The following is a 24,432-nucleotide window of genomic DNA, read 5'->3' as shown; positions in this document are numbered from 1 at the left end:
ACTTTCCTCGCCTCCCTCCTGGCCTTCTGCAATTTCCTCTCCCTGAGATTTATGCTTCCTGTAATTGGAGCGTTCGACGGCTTTGAGCCGAGGCAACCGCACGAAAGCTCGGCTGATTTTATTTCCCCGAGCAGGACAGGAGATGGAGGAAATGCAGCGATTTGGGTCCCTTTTTTTCTTAGAGAGCAGTGTGGGAGGTTACAGGAGCTGGGACGGCTGAGACTCCTCGCTGGGATCTGATCACAGGTCAGTGGTGGGTGTAGCTGCCCAGCTGAGAGGCTGAGACTCCACATTAGCCTCAGGTCAGACTTATTACTCTTTAAAACGCTCGTTGTTGGCTTTCTGGCTCCATTGGCTGAGGAGAGCGGAGAGCAGAGCAGATTTCACAGCTGGAAGAAGATGATGTGACATTACAGACCTTTGAAGTTCAGACAGCAAACTTTTCAAGGGAACTTCTTCTGCTTTCTGCCATATATATACTGTTCCAGTGGGTGTTCATATTAAATTATACCAAAAGTATCAAATAATGATGCCAGCAAATGTGGATATTCTCTCAGGCTTCAGCCTGCTCTAAACACTCACACAGTCTTTACCCCACAGCCATAAACGGCTGATGCGGTAACGTCGTCACCGGGTGGGCGGTGTGGACAACTAAGCTTGTGATTGAGGCGATATAGGAGCCTCAAAGTTTTACCATGAGTGGATTTACTAAAAGTTTAAATCTCAGTGACCTCGACCTCAACGTTAGGTCACTGTCAACTATGGCATCACAGGTGTGTCTGCTAGGAGGCTGACGGATGGCTGCCTGAGGTTTTTTTCTAGTCTTGGATCTGCATGATGTCATAGAGAGGGGATATCCCTCATAAGTCATCTGAGGCACACAGCTGTAGCAGTGAACCCTTTTTTGTGCTGTGCAGCCAATCAGAGGGAAGGGTCAAAGGGGGAGGGGCTAAATCGTGTAGTTTCAGACAGAGAACAAACTGAGGGGATGGACCAAGGCCCAGGCGCTTTATATTGTAAGATAAAGACCAGTAAAGATGTTCATTAATTACAAACGACTAAATTATTGATGCACTCCTGCAGCTAAAGCAGAGTACTCTGAATAATCAGCGAGCTCATGATCCATCACAGTTCAGGTCGTTGCCAGTGAAACAACATATCTGACCTTTACCTCGATTGCAGTTTGGGTAAAAACTCATTAGTTTGTGCGAGTTTGATTAAATTTGGACCAATGCTGTAGGTGGAGTAGCAATTCTGGAATGAGCTTATTGATCCTTTAATTTAATTCAGTTTTATTTATATAGCTCTAAATCACAACAAAGCACTTTATATTTTAAGGTAAAATGCTAAAATAATACAGAGAAAACTCCAAAAATCAGACCAACCCTATGAGCGAGCACGTGGTGACAGTGGCAAAGAAAAACTCCCTTTAAACAGGAAGAAACCTCCTGCAGAGCCAGACTCAGGGAGGGGCCAGTTGGGGTGTGGGGAGGGCAAAAGTTTATAAGTTTATAAGATAAATGAAGATAAATTGTAACCAAATCAAGCAGAGCTGCTCTAGTTTAAAGAAGTGAAAGCCTGAACACTTTATTATTACTTTACTGTGTGTAAAATAGTAGAATTAAATTGAAAAAAATGTAAATAACTAATCAAAAACAACAATACCCATGAGCCTCCAGCACCAGTCAGGTGTGGAGGGGGATAAACATTAAGACTGTAATTTAAAGACGGCACCACTGTAGCCAAATATGTCAAAATGTGACCAAATAAGAAAAATTCTATGAAATATTAAAATTGTAATAAAATCGAGACAGTTCTCACTGTCTGCGCTCTTTTGGTTTCATGGGGGCCACTCATGAGATTGTCCTCACGAATAAGTCAGAATCTGAAAAAAAACATCAGTTATTGTCTTTATTTATTATTATTTTACAAGGACGCTGTCCATAAAAGACAAATACTGGTCTGTTCAGAGTTTACAGCAGGACCCTCGATGTTGCTGTTTCCAACCAGTAACTCCAACAGATCATGTGTAGCAGAAGCAGCTGGTTATGGGTGTTGAATCATTTCCCTGCCTGGATGGAACCTGATTTCTTTATAGTCTGATTAAGTGGAAGCAGAATGACTTTCTTAGATCAGCTCTGATTGGCCTAAGGGGAGGGTGGCCTCAAAGAAAATGAGCTAAAGCAGCTTGGTTCAGTTGAATCGAATGGCTCTACCGAGGTTCGTAAGATAAATAAGGATTATTTTGAACTGTGAGTCATGCAAAGCTGTTCTAGTGTAGTCCAATAGTAAAAACTACAGAGGTGGAAATGAGCACAAGAGGTCCACTTTAAAAGCAAAACTGGACCTGGCTATCGATAGCATGTGCTGTTTAGTATGCAGATGCAGTGAGCAGCTCTGGGACAAACATCAATGTCATCGATTTTCCTTCATGTTTATGTGAACCTGAGATACAAACAGGGCCCCGCTGGAGCCGGAATGAGCTTATCGATGGCCAGGCCAGCGTCCCCAGGAATTACGCCCAGTCCCACACCAGTCTATATCTGAAGCCAACATTTAGTGCTAATGCAGGGAGACTTGTGTCCTTTAGGCAGCGAGCGTTTTGAGGTGTGGAGGCCCTCTGGATGAGGTGGGAATCTTTATTAATCTCAGATCTGGTTCTTGGCCCAATTAGTTTGTTAATCAGTTGTTTGATCAATACAAAGACGAGCTCTTTGTGCACTTCATTATGTGTCAGAGCACTCGCCCTGCAGATGAAACATACTTCCCCTTTAATTAGGAGCTGGAGTGTGCAGGATGTTCTAACGTAAAAACCTTTTTCTGGGTGATTATTAAAACTCACTGAGGTCTGAGTTACAACATCAGATATTTCTGACCTGTCACAGTACCAGATCATTTGTAGAAATTGTCCAGTGTTCAGCTGGTTGTAGTTTTACGGACTTCATAGTTAATAAAAAGAAATCAACCTGCTTTTGGTCCTTTTTCTGTCTTTAAGTGGTTCATCTTAACATATTTGCCGGGATTGTTAGTCTCCAGAGGATGGATCCTCTTGATTTTGTAGGTTCTTCTCTTCACACCTACTGAACAGATTACAGGTGTATTTAACACTCAGCAGGTCACCGGGGAGCCAGGCTGTCGAGAAGGGTTTGGTTAACTTCCTGCTCTTTTACATGACATTTTTAAATGTAATAATATTTAAAGTCCAGTTACACAACACATCCTCAAACAAAGACCCAAAATATTCCACATGCATTATAAATCAATGCACTAGCCTAATGGTTGTAGCGGTGATATTAAAATTTCTTGTTTAAAGTAAAAAATTCAAGCGAAAAAAAAAATGCATTTGAAAAAGCGCTTAATTTAAAATAACACAAAGGTTTCGTTTGACACCAGCAAACTGCATTTTTCTCCTTTTTCATAAACTTGTAAATCGTCTCAGATTTCTGTCTCTGACTTATTTCATTACACTACAAACATCGACGACTGTAAGGACAAAGGAAAAGACTTTGCAGACACCAATATTGAAGCGAAGTCCAGTAACAGGTCCGGCGTGAGGTGACCGAGGCTCTAAATGTGTAGACCAGACCTGGGTTTGGTGACATAATCCTCTGTCATCAGATACCTTCTGCATCTCTTGTGACATTCAAGGAGTATTTTTGGCATCATGGCTCTGATGGGTGAAGCAATTGTGGCCACTGAAAGGCCAAAGACGGGTTTTTAACTCGCAATAATAACCACCTTCAGGTAACTGCTGTTGTGATTTGGTGCTATATAAATTGAATTGAACTGAACTGAATTGAGAGATAACTGCACTGTCTGAGGCAAAGAAAGTCCTTATTAGTAGGATGGAATGATGGTAGCGTCTTAAGGTTGCAGGTGTTGGTGTATCAGCTCTTTTTTAATGATATTTTTACTGGTTTAAAGTGTAAATAAGCACTCGGTCACGATTAGACACTAGAAACTACTCGGTAAGGTTTCAGCACTGAAAAGAAGCTTAGATTAGGCAGCAGAGTCCTCTCGGTTTGGTTTTAGCTTTAAAACCTTACTGGTTTGGTTAGAAAAAGAAGTTTGGGTTATAAGACGCTCATCAACGACAGTAACCCTGCTCATTGATAAACAATGCGTTTGCAGCGTCATAACCGAATGCATCAGGGCGCCACAGGACAGCAGACTTACTGTCAGGATGACAGCAGGCTGGTCATGACGTGAACAGTAAAGTTCGTGTAGCTTTGGGTTAAAAACAGCAGCTTGTGTTTAAATTTAATGTGAATTAAATTATCGCACCTACATCTCTCCACATCTGTCAGGATGTTTGAGGAGGTGGGTTTCAGCTCATCATTCGTCCTGTCAGGCCTCATTTGCTTTTCATTATTTTGCACATTAGGAACACCTTTTAATGATATTTAGCGTTCGGAAGCAGATTGATTTACAGATGTGGACGGCAGCAGAGGAAGCAGCGAGCTGCGGTAAAAGCCTCGGCCTGCTTCATTAACCACAGGGTCAGCCATGTTTCATTTCCTCAGCGGGTTTTATTGACTCGGTGCGGCTGCAGTGTCCGATTCTTCTGTAGGAGTTTAACTCTGTAGGAGTGAACGTGTCCACGCGGTTAATGAACAGTTACGTATCCCTATAATTATAATGATCCTCCACCGTCTGTAGGTGGCTGACAAAGGTGTTAGAAAAGCAGCGACGCAGCTGAAGGTGTTTTCACAGATTAAATGAAAGATGCTCTTTTTTTCTCTTCTCAGGATGAAAGTTGTTTTTTTTTTAAATCCGAGGTTCTTTGAAGTTTATTGATCAGAAAGAGTTGGTGTCTGCGATCCAGTGTCCAACGCAGTTACAGATTCTTTTTATCAGCTGGATCTAAAACCTAAAGCTTCTCAGTCTGATTCAACCTCGCATTCTTTCATCTTCTTCCATCTTCCTGTCTGCCTGCATCCCTGCTTTTTCAGGTTTGATCAAATCACAACTGTAAACTTCAAATTTGAGCTTTTCTTCAGTTTTTGATAAAAAAACAACTTGTTTCAAAGGTTTTTTGCAGAAAACTGCCTCCATCCTGCCCTGTGTGTTCTCATCCTACAGGGTAAACAGTCATTTTCAGATGTTGGTGACATCTCACGTCTCAAACACATCACTGCTCAGACAGACATTTAATCCTGTTTTAAACTGCTGCAAGCTGGAGGGAGGGTGCTGGAGCAAAGATACCGTGGTTCTGGTCCAGTATGACCATTTTGTGCTTTACTGTTTGTTTTACTGCACTTTAGTTCAGTTTTCTGAATATCTCGAAGGAGAAAGATCCAAACTCAGGACTCTGAAGAAAAAACTGTTCAAAATCCCAGACCTCTGTCCGAAGCTGTGGTCGGACCAAGCAGGAATTTCCTGGGCTAAAAAATAAGCCAAGGATGGGACAGAGCCAAATTAAAGCTATGTATACTGTCCACATGCCAGCTTATCTAAATAAGTGCTTTCTATAAATACTGTGAGTCGGTATACTGACGGCAGTCACCTTTAACAGCTGGATATCTGCATTTCATCAGAACAGTAAATTGTAAGTGGATTGATTTTTATTTAGCAGTTTTCTAGTCTTAGTGACACAAAAATATCACATTCACACATTTATAAACATTCTCTTCAGTCTACGCCAGCCGAGCAGTGAAACACCATAAACTGCAGTCCCTCCAATGGCCACTTGAGGTTTGTTCAAAGGTGAGAGTCCAATGTTTATATGTTCAAGTTTACAGAGAAACTACGTTTACTGTAGTTTTATGTCTCTAAAGTTAATAACAGTGCATGGCGAATCTTAATATGACCCGACCATTTCAGTTTAATTGAGGAATAAAATTTACCCAAAGTCAGAAAAGGCAACAAAATCGTTTCAGGAACACCACGTGTCTGCGTCTGTGAAAATCAATGACTTTGACAAACTCAGTCAAGTATTAGATGTCCTGCACAGCAAATCCAGCATGTCCAAATTAACACTGTCAGATTTGATTTCAACACTATTAAAGTGTCTATATGGTCCACACCAGAGAGTGTTAATTTAACTCTTTTTGAAGAGTTGGTACGTTAACTCTGATTTAGTGTTAAACACCAAATCTGTCTGGAGTTGATAATTTAACACTTACTAATGCTAACTAGGTGTTAAGAGTTTGTATATTAACTCTCAAAGAGTATTTTAGTTTAACTACGTAAGAGTTATCTTCTAATTAATTCTAAAAAGCGGGAATTTTACTGTTCTGAACTTCTAGAAATTTCTTTTGGAAATAAACATTTACTAAAAAGACGCAATGGTTTTTGAAAAACATTTATTCTGAACTGTGCACCACAATTTCAAAACATTTTCTGAAAGATGTAACAGTGTACATGTTCTCACTTTCATTAGAATTTTGTTTATCAAAAGGTCTGACATGGTAAATGCAAATAACAGCATTCTCATCACTTATTTCAATAAATACAAAATACAATATGCTTGTCCTTCATTCATCACTTTGTGGAACTTCAACGCACTTCTGCTCTCCCCCATATTCCATCTTCACAAGCATATCCTATGTGGAGATTGAATAAAAATTAGTTGACACTAATTAATGGCACAAATAATCCAGTAATCAATTGCAGCACAGTTAAAAAAAAAAAAAAAAAAAAAGGAATCCTTTTTGAGCCATTACTTGTGTAAAGTATTTTCCCAAAAGACAAAGACACGGGCAATAGGTAATACTGAACTAAATGTAAAACCTCAACCTTTTTAATTTTTACCTAAACCGTGTGCACAAAACTCTGGAGGGATCTATGCTAACGTAGAATCCAGTCAGGACATCTGCTACTGCTGTTTGCTCGTTTTTGTTTTTTTTTATGGGAGATCGTTTTCAGGCTTCAAGTAGCACCATTAAACCAACATTTCACATTCTAGACATTGTTTTAGGTGTATTTGACCAAAAGTTTGACTGAAAATTCATATGCAAGCTTTTTTTCAAGGCTGTGGTATTTGCCCGCAAACAATACCTTTCAGCTAGCTAAAACAGAATATTATGCTATCACCGAGCAACATGGCTAATGCCTTTCACACAGCTTTGTCTCAACTCCAAAGAGCCACAGAAGTAAAAGCTCATAATAATAATTGAAACAATCTTTGAAAAAATGACTTACCAAGCATGGCAAACAACTCAAATATGTAGAGCAAAATGTTCTGAAACGGCTTCACTTCAGCTTCGATTGGAGCCGTGCTGGGGGCGGAGTCTGTGAATTCACTCTGTTGGTGTCATAGCCCCTGTAGGAGTTCAGAGTTAAGAGGTCAAGAGTTAATGTTTCCATTGTAACACCTCCAGATTTGAAATAGAAACACTCATTTTTAACACTCGATTTTAACTACTATCATTTTACACCTCAGAGTTACATTAAAAGAATGTGACTCTACTTAGAGTAAAATAAACTCTACTTTTGCAAGAAGACTACTAACACCAAAACATTTAACACTTTTGAATTTGCTGTGTGGGAATGACAGTGGACTATGGATTATTTGTTCTTTTGTCACATCATGTATGAATTAAACAGTAAAAACAGGTTTAGAGTTCAGTATATTTCTCCCACCTGTAATTACTTTCATTCCTTGTTAGTTTGTTACCCATCGCTCTTTCATATATAGGCTAAATATGGCGGCAGGTCAGTGAGCACAGTGGGGTCTGACTGACAGCTGATTTCCTTGCATTTCCCAGCAGGGATCATTAGCTTCTGTTTTATATTCTTATTTCAAGTTAGGTCAAATTGATTTTAGAAAAAAAAGTATGACTTTCACTTGTGTTCCTTATTATTTTCCAATCTGTACCAACTGACTCCTCTCGTTACCCACGGTGCATATATTTCCGTGATTTATCTTTCTTTGTCTCATCTAGTGCAATTCTAATCATTACTTGTTATCAGTTTCTAAAGTGTGCTCTGCGCTCATGTATAACTAAATCTCCCTCCAGCAAATCAATACAGCATTGTAATGTTTCGTTTATCTAATTAAATCCCTGATAGACCCGTTTCCAACAAACGTCTGTTTCAAGCTCTTGTTTTATAGGTTTTGATTAGATTGTAGGAAATCAAACTAAACCATGAAGGACACAGAAGTGTGGTTATAAATGTATTATTTCATAAAATGTATGTTGGGTAACTTGTTTTCATTTTTTTTCAGTGTTAGAACAGATTGTAACTGTAACATTTTGACTTCTCTGACAGGCTGTGGACTGATTTTAAGAACTCAGTTCAGTTTTGATGCTAAAATATATGATATTAGCTTACAGATGATTAAATGTCAAACAAATGTCAATAAAAGGCTGTCTCCCAGCTCACAAACCTCACATAACTACAAAAAAACCCCACTGCTGTGGTTTCAGGTAGCATTTTGCTAATAACAATGTTAGCAAGTTTAGCTAAAGTTAGCTAGCTAGGTGCTACGTAAGGGATCAAGCACCTTCTGATCCTAAGGTGATTTTCTGAGTCCTGTACAAGGAAGCAACTTCACCACACCCGGGATCTTTTCATTATCTGGATTCTCTCATTGTAATATCAGCAAGTGGACACATGAAGGTGGCTATCAGCTGACACAAACAAGCTTTAAGATTTCTTATTTAGCAAACTATGTTAATATAGATGTGGTTGGCTAATTCATCCAAACTCCTGGTATAGAGTATACTTTACTGTGAGTTACTTTATCAATTTAATTCTAGCTAGCTGGCTAACTGTGTTTTGCTTCCTATGGTTATTATTATGAAAATATATTATGTGATTAGAGATGTTATTTGGTTAGCTAGCCAAAAACTATTAGCTGACCTGAAAAACTTGGACACCAAACAGAAACTGGGGACGTTCACTTTTTGGCCTGTGGTTGCAGATCGGTCTACAACGTCTCTTTATGCTCTCTTTACACTTAATGGCATGTCATTAGCAGTCACATGACTACAAAAACTGAATACTGGTCATAAAATAGTGCATCAAAGAACAAGCCCCACTGCTCACTGATTTTGGAAAAAGATTTAAACCCTTCACCTTGAACATTAAATAATTTGCTCTTTACTAAATTAACATCTCCCTCACCCACTGATGTTTTTATTTGTTTTTTTGCTTTTAAGAGGTTGAAGCAGAGTCCCACCTGCAGTTTGCAACCAAACTCTTAACGTTTAATCAATACAACACTAGAACCATTAATATCTGTACCCACTCTCGGACCATTTCTTCCTGCTTTCCCATGAAAAACAATCTCATCATGACTTTGTAAAGAAGTGAAGCAGCTAAAGGTGAAATTTAATTGAACAAAGCAGCCGGTGTCCATTTCTTAATGCAGCAGCAGCTGCGTGCCAGAAACTCCAAACGCGGCGTCCATTTCTTAATTCGAGGCAGCCGTGCCAAGTTTTATGCTGTCAGTCAATTTCCTGATGGAGCCGCAGGTCTGAGCCAACGAGGCGCCGCAAACATAATCCTGTTTATTTAGACCTGCTGCCAGAGAGGAATACACCCTTACATCCAAATACCTGTACCTGCTGTACCATGATTGACATGTATTTGCTCTTTTAATGGATGAATGAATGAAAGTTGATCAATGAGTACAAGATCAATAGCCCTGATTTTGGGGTTCAGTACAAATGTTTGCAGCTTCATGTGTCAGCCTTTATATGTTTGTGCCGGTTTAAACATTTGAATTATGCTTGAAGTATATTTTGGTTCATTTCTGTTCAAATTTGGAAATTATAAGCTCTTGGTTTGTAGCTCTTTTCAACCCGATGGCTCACCTGATGCCTTTAGGCACAACCCATTGATAAATCTCATAGATGGAACAATATTTAAGTTTGTACTCCCCCTGAGTGAAATAGTGTTATTTTTACTAACTATGGGGTTTGATTTAGTACTTGGTTTGAGTAAATCAAAGCAGAACCATTGAAAACCATTCACACAAAACAATAGATCATGATTTGCATGATTATCACTGAAATTATAAAAAAAAATGCTAAAATTAGTCACTTGGGTGGTCTATCCAAGTAGAGTCTATGAGCTCGGTTCTGCTGGAGGTCACTTCCTGTTGAAAGGGAGTTCTTTCTCTCGACCATCTCCAGGTTTTTGCTTGTAGGTGACTGTGTACTGATGTTATATAAATGGGTCTATATAAAGATAAATGGGTCTGGTTCTTGTTTAAACCAGTACCAATTAGTCCAATCTACTGAAACTGGATTGGACTAATTGGCTTTGCAGTTTTAAGACCCAGGGAAACCAGCCCGCCAGCGCTTTGTAACACCCGCGACCTCTGGCGATAAGGAAAGGCTGCTCTTCATAGAGGACTCACGCTCGGGGAGACATTTTTTGGTTGACTCAGGCTCCCAGAAGAGCTTCGGAAACTTTTGTGTCGTCTTTGCATACCTCCACAATGGTATATTATTTAATCTTTAAAAACATTGGAGATTTCCCGCCTACCACCAGAGAGAGCCCAAGTACCACAAGTGGTACGCGTACTCACTGGAACATCTCCAAGGTTTATTTTCACTTATGGTAGTGACAATTTTTACATGCACACCTCTTTCAATAATGTTCAAAGTCCCTGATAATCGCAGTAACAGTGGCTTTAATGCTGCAAACCTGCTCAAGCCCACACCGAAAATTCATCATCAGTCAGTAATGGAATTGATTTCTTTTTAAAAAGCCCAAAAGTCATACAGTCTTATGAATCCGTAACATGGAGGGCATTTGCATATATCTGAAATCTTCCCTTGGATGTTCAGGGCTGCAAATTCTAGTCGGGTTTACAATAAATAACAACTTTATACATGAAGTTTGTAAAAGCACATATCTTAAATAAAAGATCTTTATATAATAAACCACTAAAGGAACTAAAAAGCTGCATGGCTTCCCGTCCAGGAGACGGTTGGTTTAAGGGTTTAATAACAAGCAGAAATCTGATGGTTTGTGTCTCTTGTGTCTTCGCAGATCCCGGTTCTGGTTCAGGAGACGGAGACGGTGAGTGTCTGTCTTTCACTGGGCTATTTAAAGATTTCATTTCCTGCTTCACTTCTGCTGCGGGTGAAAGTCAAACACAAATCAATTACAGCAGAGTCGTTATCTGCCCTGCACAAACATTAACTGCTTGTATTGTGAGCCGTCTGTGATATGAAGAAACTAATCACTGAGGTCAAAACGTGGCTGAACGACCCCTCCACGCAGAACCGTTTATTCTGCCTCTGTGAGTCCTTCTGTGCCTCTGCAGCCCCTCGCTGAATGTTAACTCCTCTAATAAAGGTTTCATTAAGTCCTCCCTGAAGAACACGATGGTGTTGTCTGTCCTGTGGGAGTCGAGCTTAAAGCCTCGCTGTTGCCAAATTTGGCAACAGAGACATTTTGCAACCATCTGTGAGCACGGACCACAGTGTTTGTTGTTTAATTTGGCTGCTGGAGGGGTTTTAATTGGAGGCGGCTGCTCGAGAGGCAGTACCTCCACCATCCGCTGCCATCTGCATGTGGGCGGGGCCTCTGAGCAGCAGGAGATGGAAGAGCTGATCCATGGAGGATTAGAAAAGGTTAGGAAAACTAACGGCAGCTCTTTAAACATGTTCACACCTGTTAACTTGTTTCCTAACAGTAAATCATGGCTGCATGTGACATGCAGAATAAAATTGACTAAAACACACATTTAGTTCTTTATTTCACTTTGTTAACTGTACATGTGCACAAATCTGTGTGCATTTATGATGAGAATACCTCGTTTATATTCAAACATACAATTTTATACATAAAAACTAAGCCTTTATGTAAGTCATCGACTGAGGAACCTCAACTTCATCATTTCAATCAAACGTCTGTTGTATTGATCTGGTCAGGTAAGTATCACAGGGGGTTGTTAATCACTTCCAGCTGCTTTAGTGTTAATGAAATTTATAACAGGTGCACAAGAGGGGCAACAATGAGACAACCCCAAAAACAGGAGCAGTTTTTAGACGTAGAGAGCGCTGACACATTGTCCCTCCTCATCGTTTTTGGCTGTTTTTTCACTAGTTTGGCCGTCAGTGTCACTAATGGTATCATGAAGTGATACCTGGGCCCTACAGAGTTTGCTCCTCCAGTTTGCTCCTCCAGGATGGTACATCAGTATCTGTCTCTCCAGGAGACAGGCAGTTACTCTAGGAGAGCTGGGCAGGGCCGTAGAAGGCCCTCAACCCATCAGCAGGACCGCTGTCTGTCCAAACTACTCTGCTTTATTAAGGCTGTCATTTAGTTGAAAAAAGTTAGCGTTCATCCTCCAGCTTCACTGTGTTTATGCTAGCCATAGCTGTGTAGCTAGCCACCACGCAGCACCTCATTGTATACCAGCTAGCCCGACTTCAGTAACCCTACAAGCGTCGCTGCTGTTTATTTTTCTGTCTTCATTTATGTTGGAAGTGATAGCAGAGCTGCACGTTTTAATTTTTGCTGTGGCGGCCTTCCAGGCCTTCCTGGTTTGTGCATGTCGAAGCTCAGTTTGGTCTTCGTGGCGTTTCAGCCGATGACACGAAATACCATCCTGTGGTGGCCTTGCTGGATCCGCTGTCCACCCGCCGTGTGATGACCCTCCTCTGGGATCCCAAGGGAAATACACCGCTCTCAAGGCTCTGCTGGTGCTGCGCTATTCCCTCTCCGATGCAGAACGGCTGAGAAACTCCTCTCTCTCTCTTGGGCTTGGGTGATGGTACCGCTCTCGAGCCCACAGAGAGTACGCTGTCCTTGCTAGGATGACAGCGGATTCCTCTTCACTCACGTCTTCCTCTGACAGGTGCCGGTGCGAGCTGGCCTTGCCAACTCCCCGCTGCTGGCCGCGAAGGATTACCGCTCACTCGCAGAAGCGGATCAGATTCTCCTGGCAACCAGGTGCTTCGGCATCCAGGCGATAGTTCCCGACTCACCGACAGCATCTACTGCACCACCACCGATTCTCCCGGGGGCCTTCAACTCATCGATGGTGGCTGGGATCGCAGCACGGTGGCACCGCGGAAAAGGGCAGTGTTTTAAGCATCAGCGTGACAACGCTGTGCCGCCTTTGCAGTTTTAAGACCCAGGGAAACTAGCCCGCCAGCGCTTTGTAACAGCCGCAACCTTTGGCGATAAGGAAAGGCTGCTCTTCATAGAGGACTCACGCTCGGGGAGACATTTTTGGTCGACTCAGGCTGCCAGAAGAGCTTCGGAAACTCTTGTGTCATCTTTGCATACCTCCACAATGGTACATTATTTAATCTTTAAAAACATTGGAGATTTCCCGCCTACCAACAGAGAGAGCCCAAGTACCACAAGTGGTACGCGTACCACAGTTTGAGAATCACTCCTCTAGTTGTGCCATAGAATACCAGAACTGGCAGATCCACCACTGGCGCCCTGTGCTGTGAATGAGTGAGAGCAGATTCACCCTGAGCACATATGACAGATGTGAAACAGTCTGGAGAACTTTTTAATGAAATCCAAAGCAGATTCTATTCTGTTGTTTATCTTAGTCAGTGCCTAAAGCTCGTGGGCACAGAGGAGGATCGGATCATAGATCAACCAATAAACCAGCAACTCTGCCTTCACAGCTCTCTTTACCACAGTAGACAATCTGTCCACCAATATCCTGCTACACTCCTCCCCTACGTATGAACCCTGAGATACTTGAACTCCTTAACTTGAGGCAGCAGCTCCTCTCCATCCTGAGATGGCAGTCCACCTTTTTCCATGATGGAAAACTGCTCTGGTGAGAGCTGGAGACTGATGCTTGCTGAATTCAGAAGGATGCAATCTCTACTAAATAAATCAGAGAAAGCCCGTAGTAGGTAAGAAAATATGCCCTTAAAGTAGGTCATCAACTGGCAGAGTTTTCTAATAAGATCTGTTAGGTAAAAGATTTTACCCTATTCATGTGTAATGTCTGTCTTTTAAAATCTGAAAGGTTCCCTTCAGGGCTGATAAGTTCTTTATGAAGAGTGATTTGAATGATTACGTGGAGATGTGGTGATTTTCCTTCCTCACAGATCATCCGTGTGAATAATTTCGACTTGATTTGGAGACATGATGATGCCAAGTCCTTCTTCTCCACTGTAATTTGTAATTTTCTTTGGGCTTTGCTGCTTTCATGTTCATTTTTTGAGGGTCAAATTGTTACAGCTCAAGTTTAAAGGCTTGGTTTTCTCTTTGGTAAAGGCTGACTGACAAATGTGTCTGCACAAAGCTTTGGATTCAAACACAAAGAAGCAGACTTGCGTTCGAATTTAACCATTCAACATATTTTTTACTTGCACTCAGCTGTTTAAATATTTTGTTCATTGGCCATTAAAATGTATTTTCACTGCTGTGCTGCCCTACTGACAATAGTGCAGCAGAGTGACTCAACGAGGACGAACCCATCTGTAGATGTTAGAAAAAGCAGCAATTGTTGCTCTTGTAAACCAGCTTGAAAAGCTTTGTCCATATAAACGATGGGCAGTTTGTAAAAATTCATCCAGAGTGGGTCAGATTGTTTAAGCAGAGACATTATTACTGTGTGTCTGACCAAGCCAGAGCGGTTTTCTCGTGGTGCGATTATTTGCAAAATCTCTGCACAAATGTAAATCAATTCCAGTCCATGCTGGCTGAATGTGGATCGTCCAGCCGCCACTGACTGTCAGGAGATGACAGCAAGTTTACCGGCAGTGTTTGAGGGCCATTGGAAACGTCATCACCCCGTATCGATGGGCCGTGGAACAAACATTCGTCTTAAAGTCGAAGAACTTGAGAAACCACACAGCTGTGATCCTGACAGTGACATGCTCCGTAGGTGAGAAACTCTAATTGTAAACAGTGACAGTAGCTGTGAAGTTGTACTTGTGGCAGGAGCGTTAGTACTGCGGTGATACGGCACCGCGTGTTTGACCTGCTGGTCATTAGTTCATTAGCAGGACTCTGGAGAACTTCAAGACATGTTGAGGAGATCGTTTAACCATTTAAATCAGCTGTGATGAATGAAGAACACATCTAAAACCTGCAGGACTCCGGCCCTCGAGGCCTGGAGTTGGACACTCCTGCTCTAGAAGATCCAAAACGTCCATAAAATTGGGCTCCAGCATTCTTCATTCTGTGAATGACTGTCCAGATGGTAAATGGCCTGTATTTATATAGCGCTTTACTAGTCCCTAAGGACCCCAAAGCGCTTTACATATTCAGTCATCCACCCATTCACACACCCATTTACACACTGGTGATGGCAGCTACATTGTAGCCACAGCTGCCCTGGGGTGCACTGACAGAGGCGAGGCTGCCGGACACTGGCGCCACCGGGCCCTCTGACCACCACCAGTAGGCAACGGGTGAAGTGTCTTGCCCAAGGACACAACGACCGAGACTGTCCAAGCCGGGGCTCGAACCGGCAACCTTCCGATTACAAGGCGAACTCCCAACTCTTGAGCCACGATCGCCCCAATAACTTAGAAACCTTAAACTGTCCACTAACTAGTCTTAACACGATGCTTCTGCATCTGCAAAGCCAGATTTAACCCTGTTTCAGGCCGTGGGTTCGTTCATATATGAGCATACGCGATGAGATTTATTTTCCCCTCCATTCTTAGCAGTTTGAAATTTTATTTCAGTACTTTCCAGGTAATCTGCAAAGGAAAGGAAAAATCTATCATTTCAGTGCATGACCTTTTTTAGCAGTAAATTGCAGCTGTAATAGCAACTAAATAGCAGCTGTGATTTAGCTCTAAATTGCAGCTAAATGGGTTTCCAAAGAAGTTTCTGCTTCAGTCATTAAATATACATTTATTATATATGAGCTTTTGAGAAAATAGCTTCAACATTTAATGTTAGATAAGGAAAGAAATATAAGGTTCGTGCATTACAAACATAAACCATAAACAGCTGAGAATCACCCAATAAAGTTGCATTATTTACAGGTCAGTGAGACAAATCTTTAACTAAAACAAAGCCAACTCGATCTATAGTGACTGGAAGGAAATCCATACTAACTTCATGTTTATTTAAGCTTTTAAACAGCTTAAATGCAACAAGCAAGAATATACCTGTATCCTGTAATCTACATCTAATTTGCAGCCTTAAAAAAAACCTTTTAATGAGAGTTTTTAGTTAATAAGCTGGAAAATACAGAACCTGTGAGTCACCTCAGCTCACAAATACACGGCTGAATGAAAAGGCTCCGTAACAGCAGGTCACTGCAGTTTTTCACACCATTTCACAGGAGGAGCGAGTGCATCTGCTCGGGACTGATAAAACGAAGCCTGACATTCACAAACAACAACAAACAAATCAGCTGTACAAGGCGTGAATAATTCATCCAATAAATAACGTCTGCGTTAGAACAGAAATACCTCCGCCGCTCGAGTCACGCACACGGTTTCATTTCAACAAACCCATTAACTTCTCAGAGGCATTTTTGGCACTAAGCGTCAGCGCTGATCGCACAGTAGCTGGAATATAATTTATAGTTTTTAATTCTGTGTCACATTAATCATTTAAAGCTTATTGTTTCCTTCCTTTGTCTTTGACTGTCACATCTGTCCTGATCTGCAGTCATGCTAAACGTATTAGTTTCATGATAACAGACGCTGGATTAAACACATGATGCCGTGGATGATTCACGGGTGGCGACCTGCTGCTTTCGGCCTCCACCCTGAGCTGTCAGTTTGATACCTTAACCTTTTCTGTCGACGTCTAATTAGCCTTCTCCTGCCTCTGTAGTGTGTGTGTGTGTGTGTGTGTGTGTTGAACCTCGATGCCTCCTGGTCTGAAACTGAACAGATGTCAGCGATGTGATGATGAGGGGGAGGATGAAGACCTGATCTCTGTCCACTTCTGGACACAAAACCGTTTTAAGGTTTGGATGATCAGAAAATCAGATTCAGTGGATCTTTTACTATTTCATATTTTTCGTGTGTTAAATTATTTTTATTATTGCTAAAGTGTTAATCGATTGTAGCGCAGCTTAAAGAAATGGCGCCTTCCTTGACTCTCGGTTGCCTTGGAAAGCTTGAGGACTGATTTCTAAATGAAAGACTCCACAAAGATGGGTTTTCCACAGAAATCCAAACCAATGGGATGTTTAAAGCTGCTCCCATGTGTTTTACCTCAAAACCTCTTGTCAACAGCGAGCAGCATCCACGGATCACACATAACTTCTCATGAGGGCAAAAATAACCAGCTGATAACATCCTGATGATGTTAGCAACAAAGTTATGGTTAGCTATGTTGGATAGCTAGCTTTTTCTTTCTGTGTTACGGGTGTGTTTGGCTACTGTTAGCTAACATTAGCCAGAGGATAGGATGAAGCACGTGGACTGATTTCTACATGAGGATGGATCCAAAAGATGTGAGATTTAGCTGTGACGTAATGTCAACCGTGGCTAACCTCGCTAACATCTATGAAATCCTCTATGAAAGGAGACATGACACATAGAGTATCCTGAACTTTATAATATCTGAATGACAAAATTCTAAAAAAAAAAAAAGCGAGACGTCCACTATGTCATAATTATGAGCTGTAACCATCTAAACTAGACTTATTTACAGTCACAACAGTGAAACGGCTGTAGATGCTCCTGTAGAAAACACAAGTCTCGAAGATATCAACGTTTTATTTGTGATGTCAGGGAAAAGAACTACTCTACCCACAATTCTAAGTTGAAACACTGACTTGTCTGATTAATGGAGGTGGCTGTTACCATGGCAATGTTTAAACCCACCCAGGTCGGGTTGAGTGGCAAGCATGAAATTTGAGAAACAATTAGAGCGGTGATTGAACTCGGGAACAAAACACGGTTTACACATCGGAGCATGTGTACTTTACTTCGGTATACACACACACATTCTCGTTTTGATATCTTAGTGAGGACATGTAATTTACATGATGTTTTCCCTAGCCGCTTACCCTAAATATCAAAAGTAAATGCCTAACCCTCAGCCTAAACCTAACAATAACCTAATTGTAACCTTGACACTAAAACCACATTTTGAGTCTCAAGAATGCCTTCAAACTCGTGAGGACAGACACTTTGGGCTGTGACTGTTGGTCCCCACAAATATAGTAACATTCCAACTTTTGGTCCCCACAAAGATATATAAACAGGTACAGACACACACCAGACTAAAACTATACTAAACACTATGATACTGAATCACTTTGCATAAGAATACTGGAAGTCATTTGCGTTAGAATCTTGCATTTGCAGTGCATTGTGGGATGTGTAGTTCCTTCACTGTTAAGAGTGGTTCTGTACACAGCCTGGTACCTGCGCCATGTATGAATTTGTCTTTACATAAACTATGTGCATGCATGCAGACACAAAGTCTCATACACAGAGAGAGCACCACTTCTACGCCCGTTCAATGATGAAACATGAAAGTCCAGATGTGACACTGTGTGGATATGAGGAGGCTTTAGCTGTTGGTGCAGTCGCTGTGTTTCTGGCTGTGGGTGGAGACGGCTTGGAGCAGCAGCGTCCTGCTGTCAGCAGAGTTGAACAGAAACAAAGGAGCCTCTCTGCTGCAGATCCCCGTCAATCGATCGGCAGCCTCCGAGCCCCAGCTGAGCTCTCCGTGTTCAATACATCCACACACAGCAGGCCAATCTGTCAGCCAGCAGGCCCACACACACACACACACACACACACACACACACACACACACACACACACACACACTGCAGCGTCTGTCTTCACCAGTCATTTTAATCATGCTTTTGCTGTCGAAATCTTGCAATAAGTGAGAAATAATAAGAGCGCGACCTCTCCATCCTTACTCATAATGCAGCTCTGTGTGTCTCGAGGTGGACATAATAATGTGAACATGCTACAGGCTGTCAGAGAGGCATCACCTTTTTTTAATGAGTGGCCAGCTGTTATCTGGCTGCCACACATTAATAATAAAACAGCAGCGTCTGGCTGTGTTAATAAACCACAGAGGATAATACTTTAAATAACACTGTAATTGTTTGTTTTTTAAACAAACAGGAATTTTAATTATACTTTTTTATTTAAAGCTTCTATAAATGTGTCTGTAACGAGCGATACGAACACTGGAACGCCCTGTTTAGAGAAATCGTGTTTCCAGCGTCGCAGCCAGACTACCGACTACTGAGTGAGTTCAAGAGAGATTTTAGGACGGACTGGTTCTTATATCATGCTCTGTACAGCATACCTTACATCTGCATGCTTTCTATCTAACATCACTCTCAGATGGTTCAGTATCTTGCCTAAAGATACTTTGGCATGCAGACTAGAGCAGCCTGGGATTGAACCACCAACCTTTCCTGCGCTGCCTCCTGAGCCACAATCTTTTAATCCCAGCCTCTCTTAAACACACTGCAGCTCGCAGTCTTCAATCGCAGGCTCAGAATTTGTTCATCTCTTCAGAGACTGAAGAACACGGAGGACGAAACCTTTCAGTCTGTGAATATTTCTATTCTTTTGGTTTTGATTTTATAGTTTTTACAGGTTTTTTTGTACTTTGTTATGCATGTCTGTGAAAAACACTTCATAAATAAACTAGACTTGCTTACTAAAACTCAGATATTGCCACAGTCCTCCTTCATAATAATGAAAAGATGGTGGATGTGTCAGCTGACCAGCTCCCGTTAAGTGAAACCAACATTTCACAGTAACGGTTGCAGATGTGCGACATGTGCGGACAGATGCTCACTTCCTTGAAAGTGAACAGTGGAGCTGTTTTGTGTAACGTTTCACAGACAGACAAAGCAGATGTCTTTGCATCGTTGAACTGAACGATGATGATCTGGACTGATTCACTCACAACCTCTCATCTGCTTAGATTTAAGGGTTAAGGATAAATTTAGTCTTGTATCATCAGCGAACAGTCATTTAAAGGAAAGCAGTATGACAATATGAGCGCTGTACCGTATACGTCTCCACTGCAGTGTTTGCTGTGGTTTTAAAGTCTGTTGAGACAATAAAAGTGTTGGTGAGTGCTCGAGACACTGCTGTGTTTATGCTCCTGTTACAGTCGTGTTTTTGTTCTAAGCTGTGTTTGATTGAGACTGACTAGTTAGCGTTTTGCACCAAACTGAATGCAGTTATTTAGCCTGTGGTTGGACCTCCACCCACCATCCATCAGGTGTGGCTCTGCGGGGCAGCATTCTAAGCAGTCGCGACCACTAAAGCACAGCTTGGCCTTTCACATCATTCAGGAACCATCAGAGTAGAAAATTGCTCAGAGGCTTTGTATGCATACGGAGATCTTCCCGCATCCTAAAAAGGCGACTTCATCATTCACCTTTCAGCCAAACCTAAAAGTCTGTGATACGTCGAAGTCACTTTTTCAGCATCTTTTTAAACAAGTAATAAAACGTCGAGCTACATTTGGACCAAATCAAATTAACAAAATCAGTGATTCCCAAAGTGTGGCCCGCAGCCCCGCAGCGGGCCACGAAGGTACTGCAAATGGGCTGCATGAAGTCATTACAATAAACACTGACAACAATAGAAAAATCTAGTAATTCTCATAAGATTTTAAAATTAGAAGTAGAAAGGAACATATGATCTTTCAAACTTGGATACGAGGTAATCAGTGAGGATGAATCTGATGCAGGTGCAGAATTAGATTAAACGGATTATCATCTGATGTCATCCTACATGAAAACCCTTCAAAATAAAATCCTCTGGGATCAGTTTCAAAAGCAACTTCTAGTGCTGAAGGACTTTTTTTTACTTACAATTTAAAGCTTCCTTGAAATCTTTACATGATTCTTCCTTTTCTGATTTTTTTATTTTAAATCCTGATTTTGGATCATAGTAAATTTAAATCTCCTGCTTGTGTATTAATCAGAGTAGGCTGAAGGTTTAAAGACGAGTGTTGGTGATTTTGTCCAACACTGTGATTTTGGAGTAAAGGCTCTCTTGCTTATACGTGTACTCGTGTTTTATTTCCAGTGTTTTTGAGGGTGCTGCTTGTTTGCAGTGGAGCTGCAGCTCTGATCTCACCTTTCTTTGGATTTTAAGGTTGAATAGATGTTTTAATGGCTCCGGGCGCAGCTTTGAGGATGCTCATTACATTTCCTGCGGATTAATCTCCGTCCCCTTGATGGCTCTGAGCTTTTCCTCTATTACATGACAAAATTACACTTGATGAATCATGAAAACTGCTCCCTTGATGAAAGGCGGGTTGGGATAATCCCCGCGGCTCTTTGATATTTGATGCTGTGGGTTGTTACCGCCTCATCTGCTCTGAACTCGCTCCCTGCTGGAAAATAGACGCCGTCATGCGAGATGGTATTAAACGCATCCCCCTGTAATGGTAATAATAATAATATCATAAGATGATAACGCGTTGTCTCTGTTTCCATTTGGCCAATAAGCTTCGGGAGCCTCTTCACACGTTCAGCTGTGTCTGATAGAAAAGCGCGTGAGCCGTGTCGCGTGTTGATGGTGGAAAACGGCGCCTGCGGCGTTAAGGGCACGGCGGCGCTCACCGGAACAGAAGCTGATGTGAGCTGGAGGTTGTTTTTGAAATGAAATCAGGTTTCTGTTCTGGAAAGATGTGCACAAATAATAATAATAAAAGCTAAGTATGAGGGGAAAGCGATGAATAAAGAGTTTCACAGCCAGCAGAGCAAAACAGACGGCGCGCTGAAATTAAAACGAGTTTTTTGGAGAAACAACAAGCAGAGTGTCACAGGTGAATAACGGCACACTTTTCACAGTACAAGCTCTCATCTCTGCTCCTCAGTAACAGCGTACAACAACAACACCACAGCTCCTCCTTTACAACCCGTCTTTACTTTTAAGTGAAGCTGGATTTATTCAGACGTTATACCTGTGTTTAAACAGTCACAGGTTCTGGGTTCATGTGTCGGAAGAGCAAACAGGTCAAGGTCTGGTTCACCAGTACTCAGTGTGGCACAGAGGGCCTATTCTGCTTCACCTGCAGCATGAAACAAGCTGTTTTAGCTCTCTTTGAGGCACCAGATAAACAGAAGGTGGGTGGGACTTCCTGTGCCTGATATGACCATATTCGGGAAATCTCCCCTCTTTGATCTCATACAGAGTTAAGAGTAGAAACAAACCCTGCATGTATCGTAGTTCAGGCCTTGAACTTTTGGATCAGAGTGAATCACTGTGACCTGAGCTTTTGTTTTACTGAAAACTTTCACCACCAGGTGTTGGATCAAGGACACACCTAAAACCTGCAGGACTCCGGCCCTCGAGGCCTGGAGTTGGACACTGCTGGCCTAAGGTTTGGTCCCACATAAAAACACTGGTCAGCAACCATCTGGTAATCACTAGTTGCAAGGGAGAATTGTGTCTTTCCCCACTAGTTGATGATTGGTTTCTATTGAGAGTGCGATTGCTTTTTTGCTGGCAGATTCCTGCAGTTGCTCATTTCCTTTCTGAGCTGCAGCGACGCTCGAGAAATGTGACCAGAAATGGGGAGTGCTCACCTTCAAAGTAAAAGCCGCATTTCTTGAAATGTGCTTTCAGTGGTAACACACACTTCCGTCAAAGGAGAAGTTGCAATCACAACAAAGTTTTTGGTGCAACAGTTGGCTTCCCATTAGCGACTGCCAGCAACCCGTAGGTTCCACCCAGTGGTTTCCAGATAGTCACCTACTGGTTGGGAAACAACATTTTCCCGTAGCGACTGTTTATTGAAAAGGGGGTGCTGTCTCAAAATGACCCCTAAGAAATCTAATGTGTGTGTTCCTTTTAAAAAAAGCTCCATATAGCCACATGATACCAGTGTGTGATTTTTGTAGAAAATTGAGCTAATGCCTCCGTGAATAATACTGGTACATTTTGGTATATCTCACTGCTCACTGCACCGTCTTTTGGTCCAAAGCGATTTACAAAAAGTGAAAAGACACTGATTAATAATCATTATTGTTTAAAGGCACACTCATACTTAAAGTTTTTCTTCTTTGTGTCTTTCAGACGACGAGGGCTCGGGCTCAGACGTCGGGAAGAAGTTCACCAAGTGCAGCACATGCAAATACGGAGCAGAGTGTGACGAAGACTCGGAGGACGTCTGGTGAGTGTTCGACTCGTAACATTCATACGAAGCTCACCCACGAGGTTTGTGTAAATACAAACTGACACCAACAACACCAAAGCTTCACTTTTTGTCTCCTGTCGTCGTCGAGAGAAACCTTCTGTTTGTGTGCGGCAGCCAATCATATAGAGTTAGCTTACAGCTTGTTTCAGACAGGATAAACTGAGGCCCGGTATGAGATAAAGAAGGATTATTTGGGGCTGTCAATCATGCAAAGCTGCTCTAGGAATAAAATATATGACACTGGAAAAATCCACTTAAATAAACTGAAGTGAGGCTTTTACACACTTACACAGAGAGAGATTTACAAATAAGATCCGTCTCCAAGGCCGTTTGACTTTTGTAGTTGAGGTAAATAAAGGTCCTGATTTCTATGTGAGCAATATATTTGCTTCTCTCTGTGAGCTTTCCTCCATATTTTTACCTATAAGTTGTTTTTTAAGGGAGATATTCTGATCTGATTAAGGACAACAGGCTTTTTATACTGTATCGATTGCAATCCCCTTCCAGGCATATTGGGCTACATAAATGAACTCGACTTGACTTATTAAGCGTAGCGAAACAAGACTATAAATCGACTGAAATAAGAGTCAAAAAGTTCTTTTTTTAGGTCCCACCATTGAACTCTGGGAGTAAATTTGAAACCATTAATCACGAGTGAAGGAGTTCTTGAAAGGGATTGAAATTAGTTCTTTGTATCTGCAGCCGGTCTGTGGAGGACTAATGAGCAGCGTCTCGTTCCTCTAAACGCACTTCAGTTAATGATTGTGTGGCAGAGACGCGTTCAGACTGAAGACACAACATTTATTCTCCTGACTCGACTCCTCTCCTCCCTTCAGGTGCATATGTAACATCGACTGCAGCGGTCACAATGAAAACCCGGTGTGCGCCACTGACGGAAACTCCTACAACAACCCCTGCCTGGTCAGAGAGGCCTCGTGCATGAAGCAGGAGCAGATCGATGTCAAACACCTGGGCAGGTGCCCCGGTAAGACCTAACGAGATTACACGATTGCATTACACGAGCTCTGTGGGCAGTTTAAAGCTGCTCAGGTTGACGCGTTGAAGCTAATCTCATCTTAAATCACAGCATGAGGCTGTAACTGTAACTCGTTTATAAATGACTGCATGCTGAAGCAGAGGTGGTGATACAGTAACACGATGCAGTTTTATCAGGCTTGTTGCAGCTTAGAGTTCAGCCCCTCTAAGGCCTGTTTAAGACTGCAGAGAACCCCGTCGTCCAACCCAGACTGTCTGCAGTCCTGTGAAGAACTACACCCGTGATGCAGTGCTTTGTAGATCCTCCTCCAGCAGCAGTAACTTCTGCATGATGTTATCAGTCTTTCACGCTCTTCTTTACGGCGTCACTTCACTTCACTGGTTTTTGCAGCATTTGTTTATGCACAGCTCTCCTGAGGTGTCACA

At 41.9% G+C, this 24,432-nt stretch overlaps 1 protein-coding gene across 2 annotated transcripts in view; it reads left to right on the top strand.

Annotated features, from left to right (window-relative positions):
- Nucleotides 1-24,432, top strand: part of tmeff1a (transmembrane protein with EGF-like and two follistatin-like domains 1a) — a 104,477-nt gene that overhangs the window by 59,665 nt on the left and 20,380 nt on the right. For both annotated transcript variants that reach the window (XM_040049417.1, XM_040049418.1), the window contains exons 4-6: nt 10,951-10,980; nt 22,890-22,986; nt 23,847-23,995. In XM_040049417.1, coding sequence (XP_039905351.1) covers nt 10,951-10,980; nt 22,890-22,986; nt 23,847-23,995 — 276 coding nt within the window. The remainder of the gene's footprint in view (nt 1-10,950; nt 10,981-22,889; nt 22,987-23,846; nt 23,996-24,432) is intronic.

This window comes from Simochromis diagramma, unplaced genomic scaffold, assembly GCF_900408965.1.
Source record: "Simochromis diagramma unplaced genomic scaffold, fSimDia1.1 OVJJ01000355.1, whole genome shotgun sequence".
Taxonomy (NCBI): domain Eukaryota; kingdom Metazoa; phylum Chordata; class Actinopteri; order Cichliformes; family Cichlidae; genus Simochromis; species Simochromis diagramma.
This window is presented reverse-complemented; position numbering and strand designations above follow the sequence as displayed.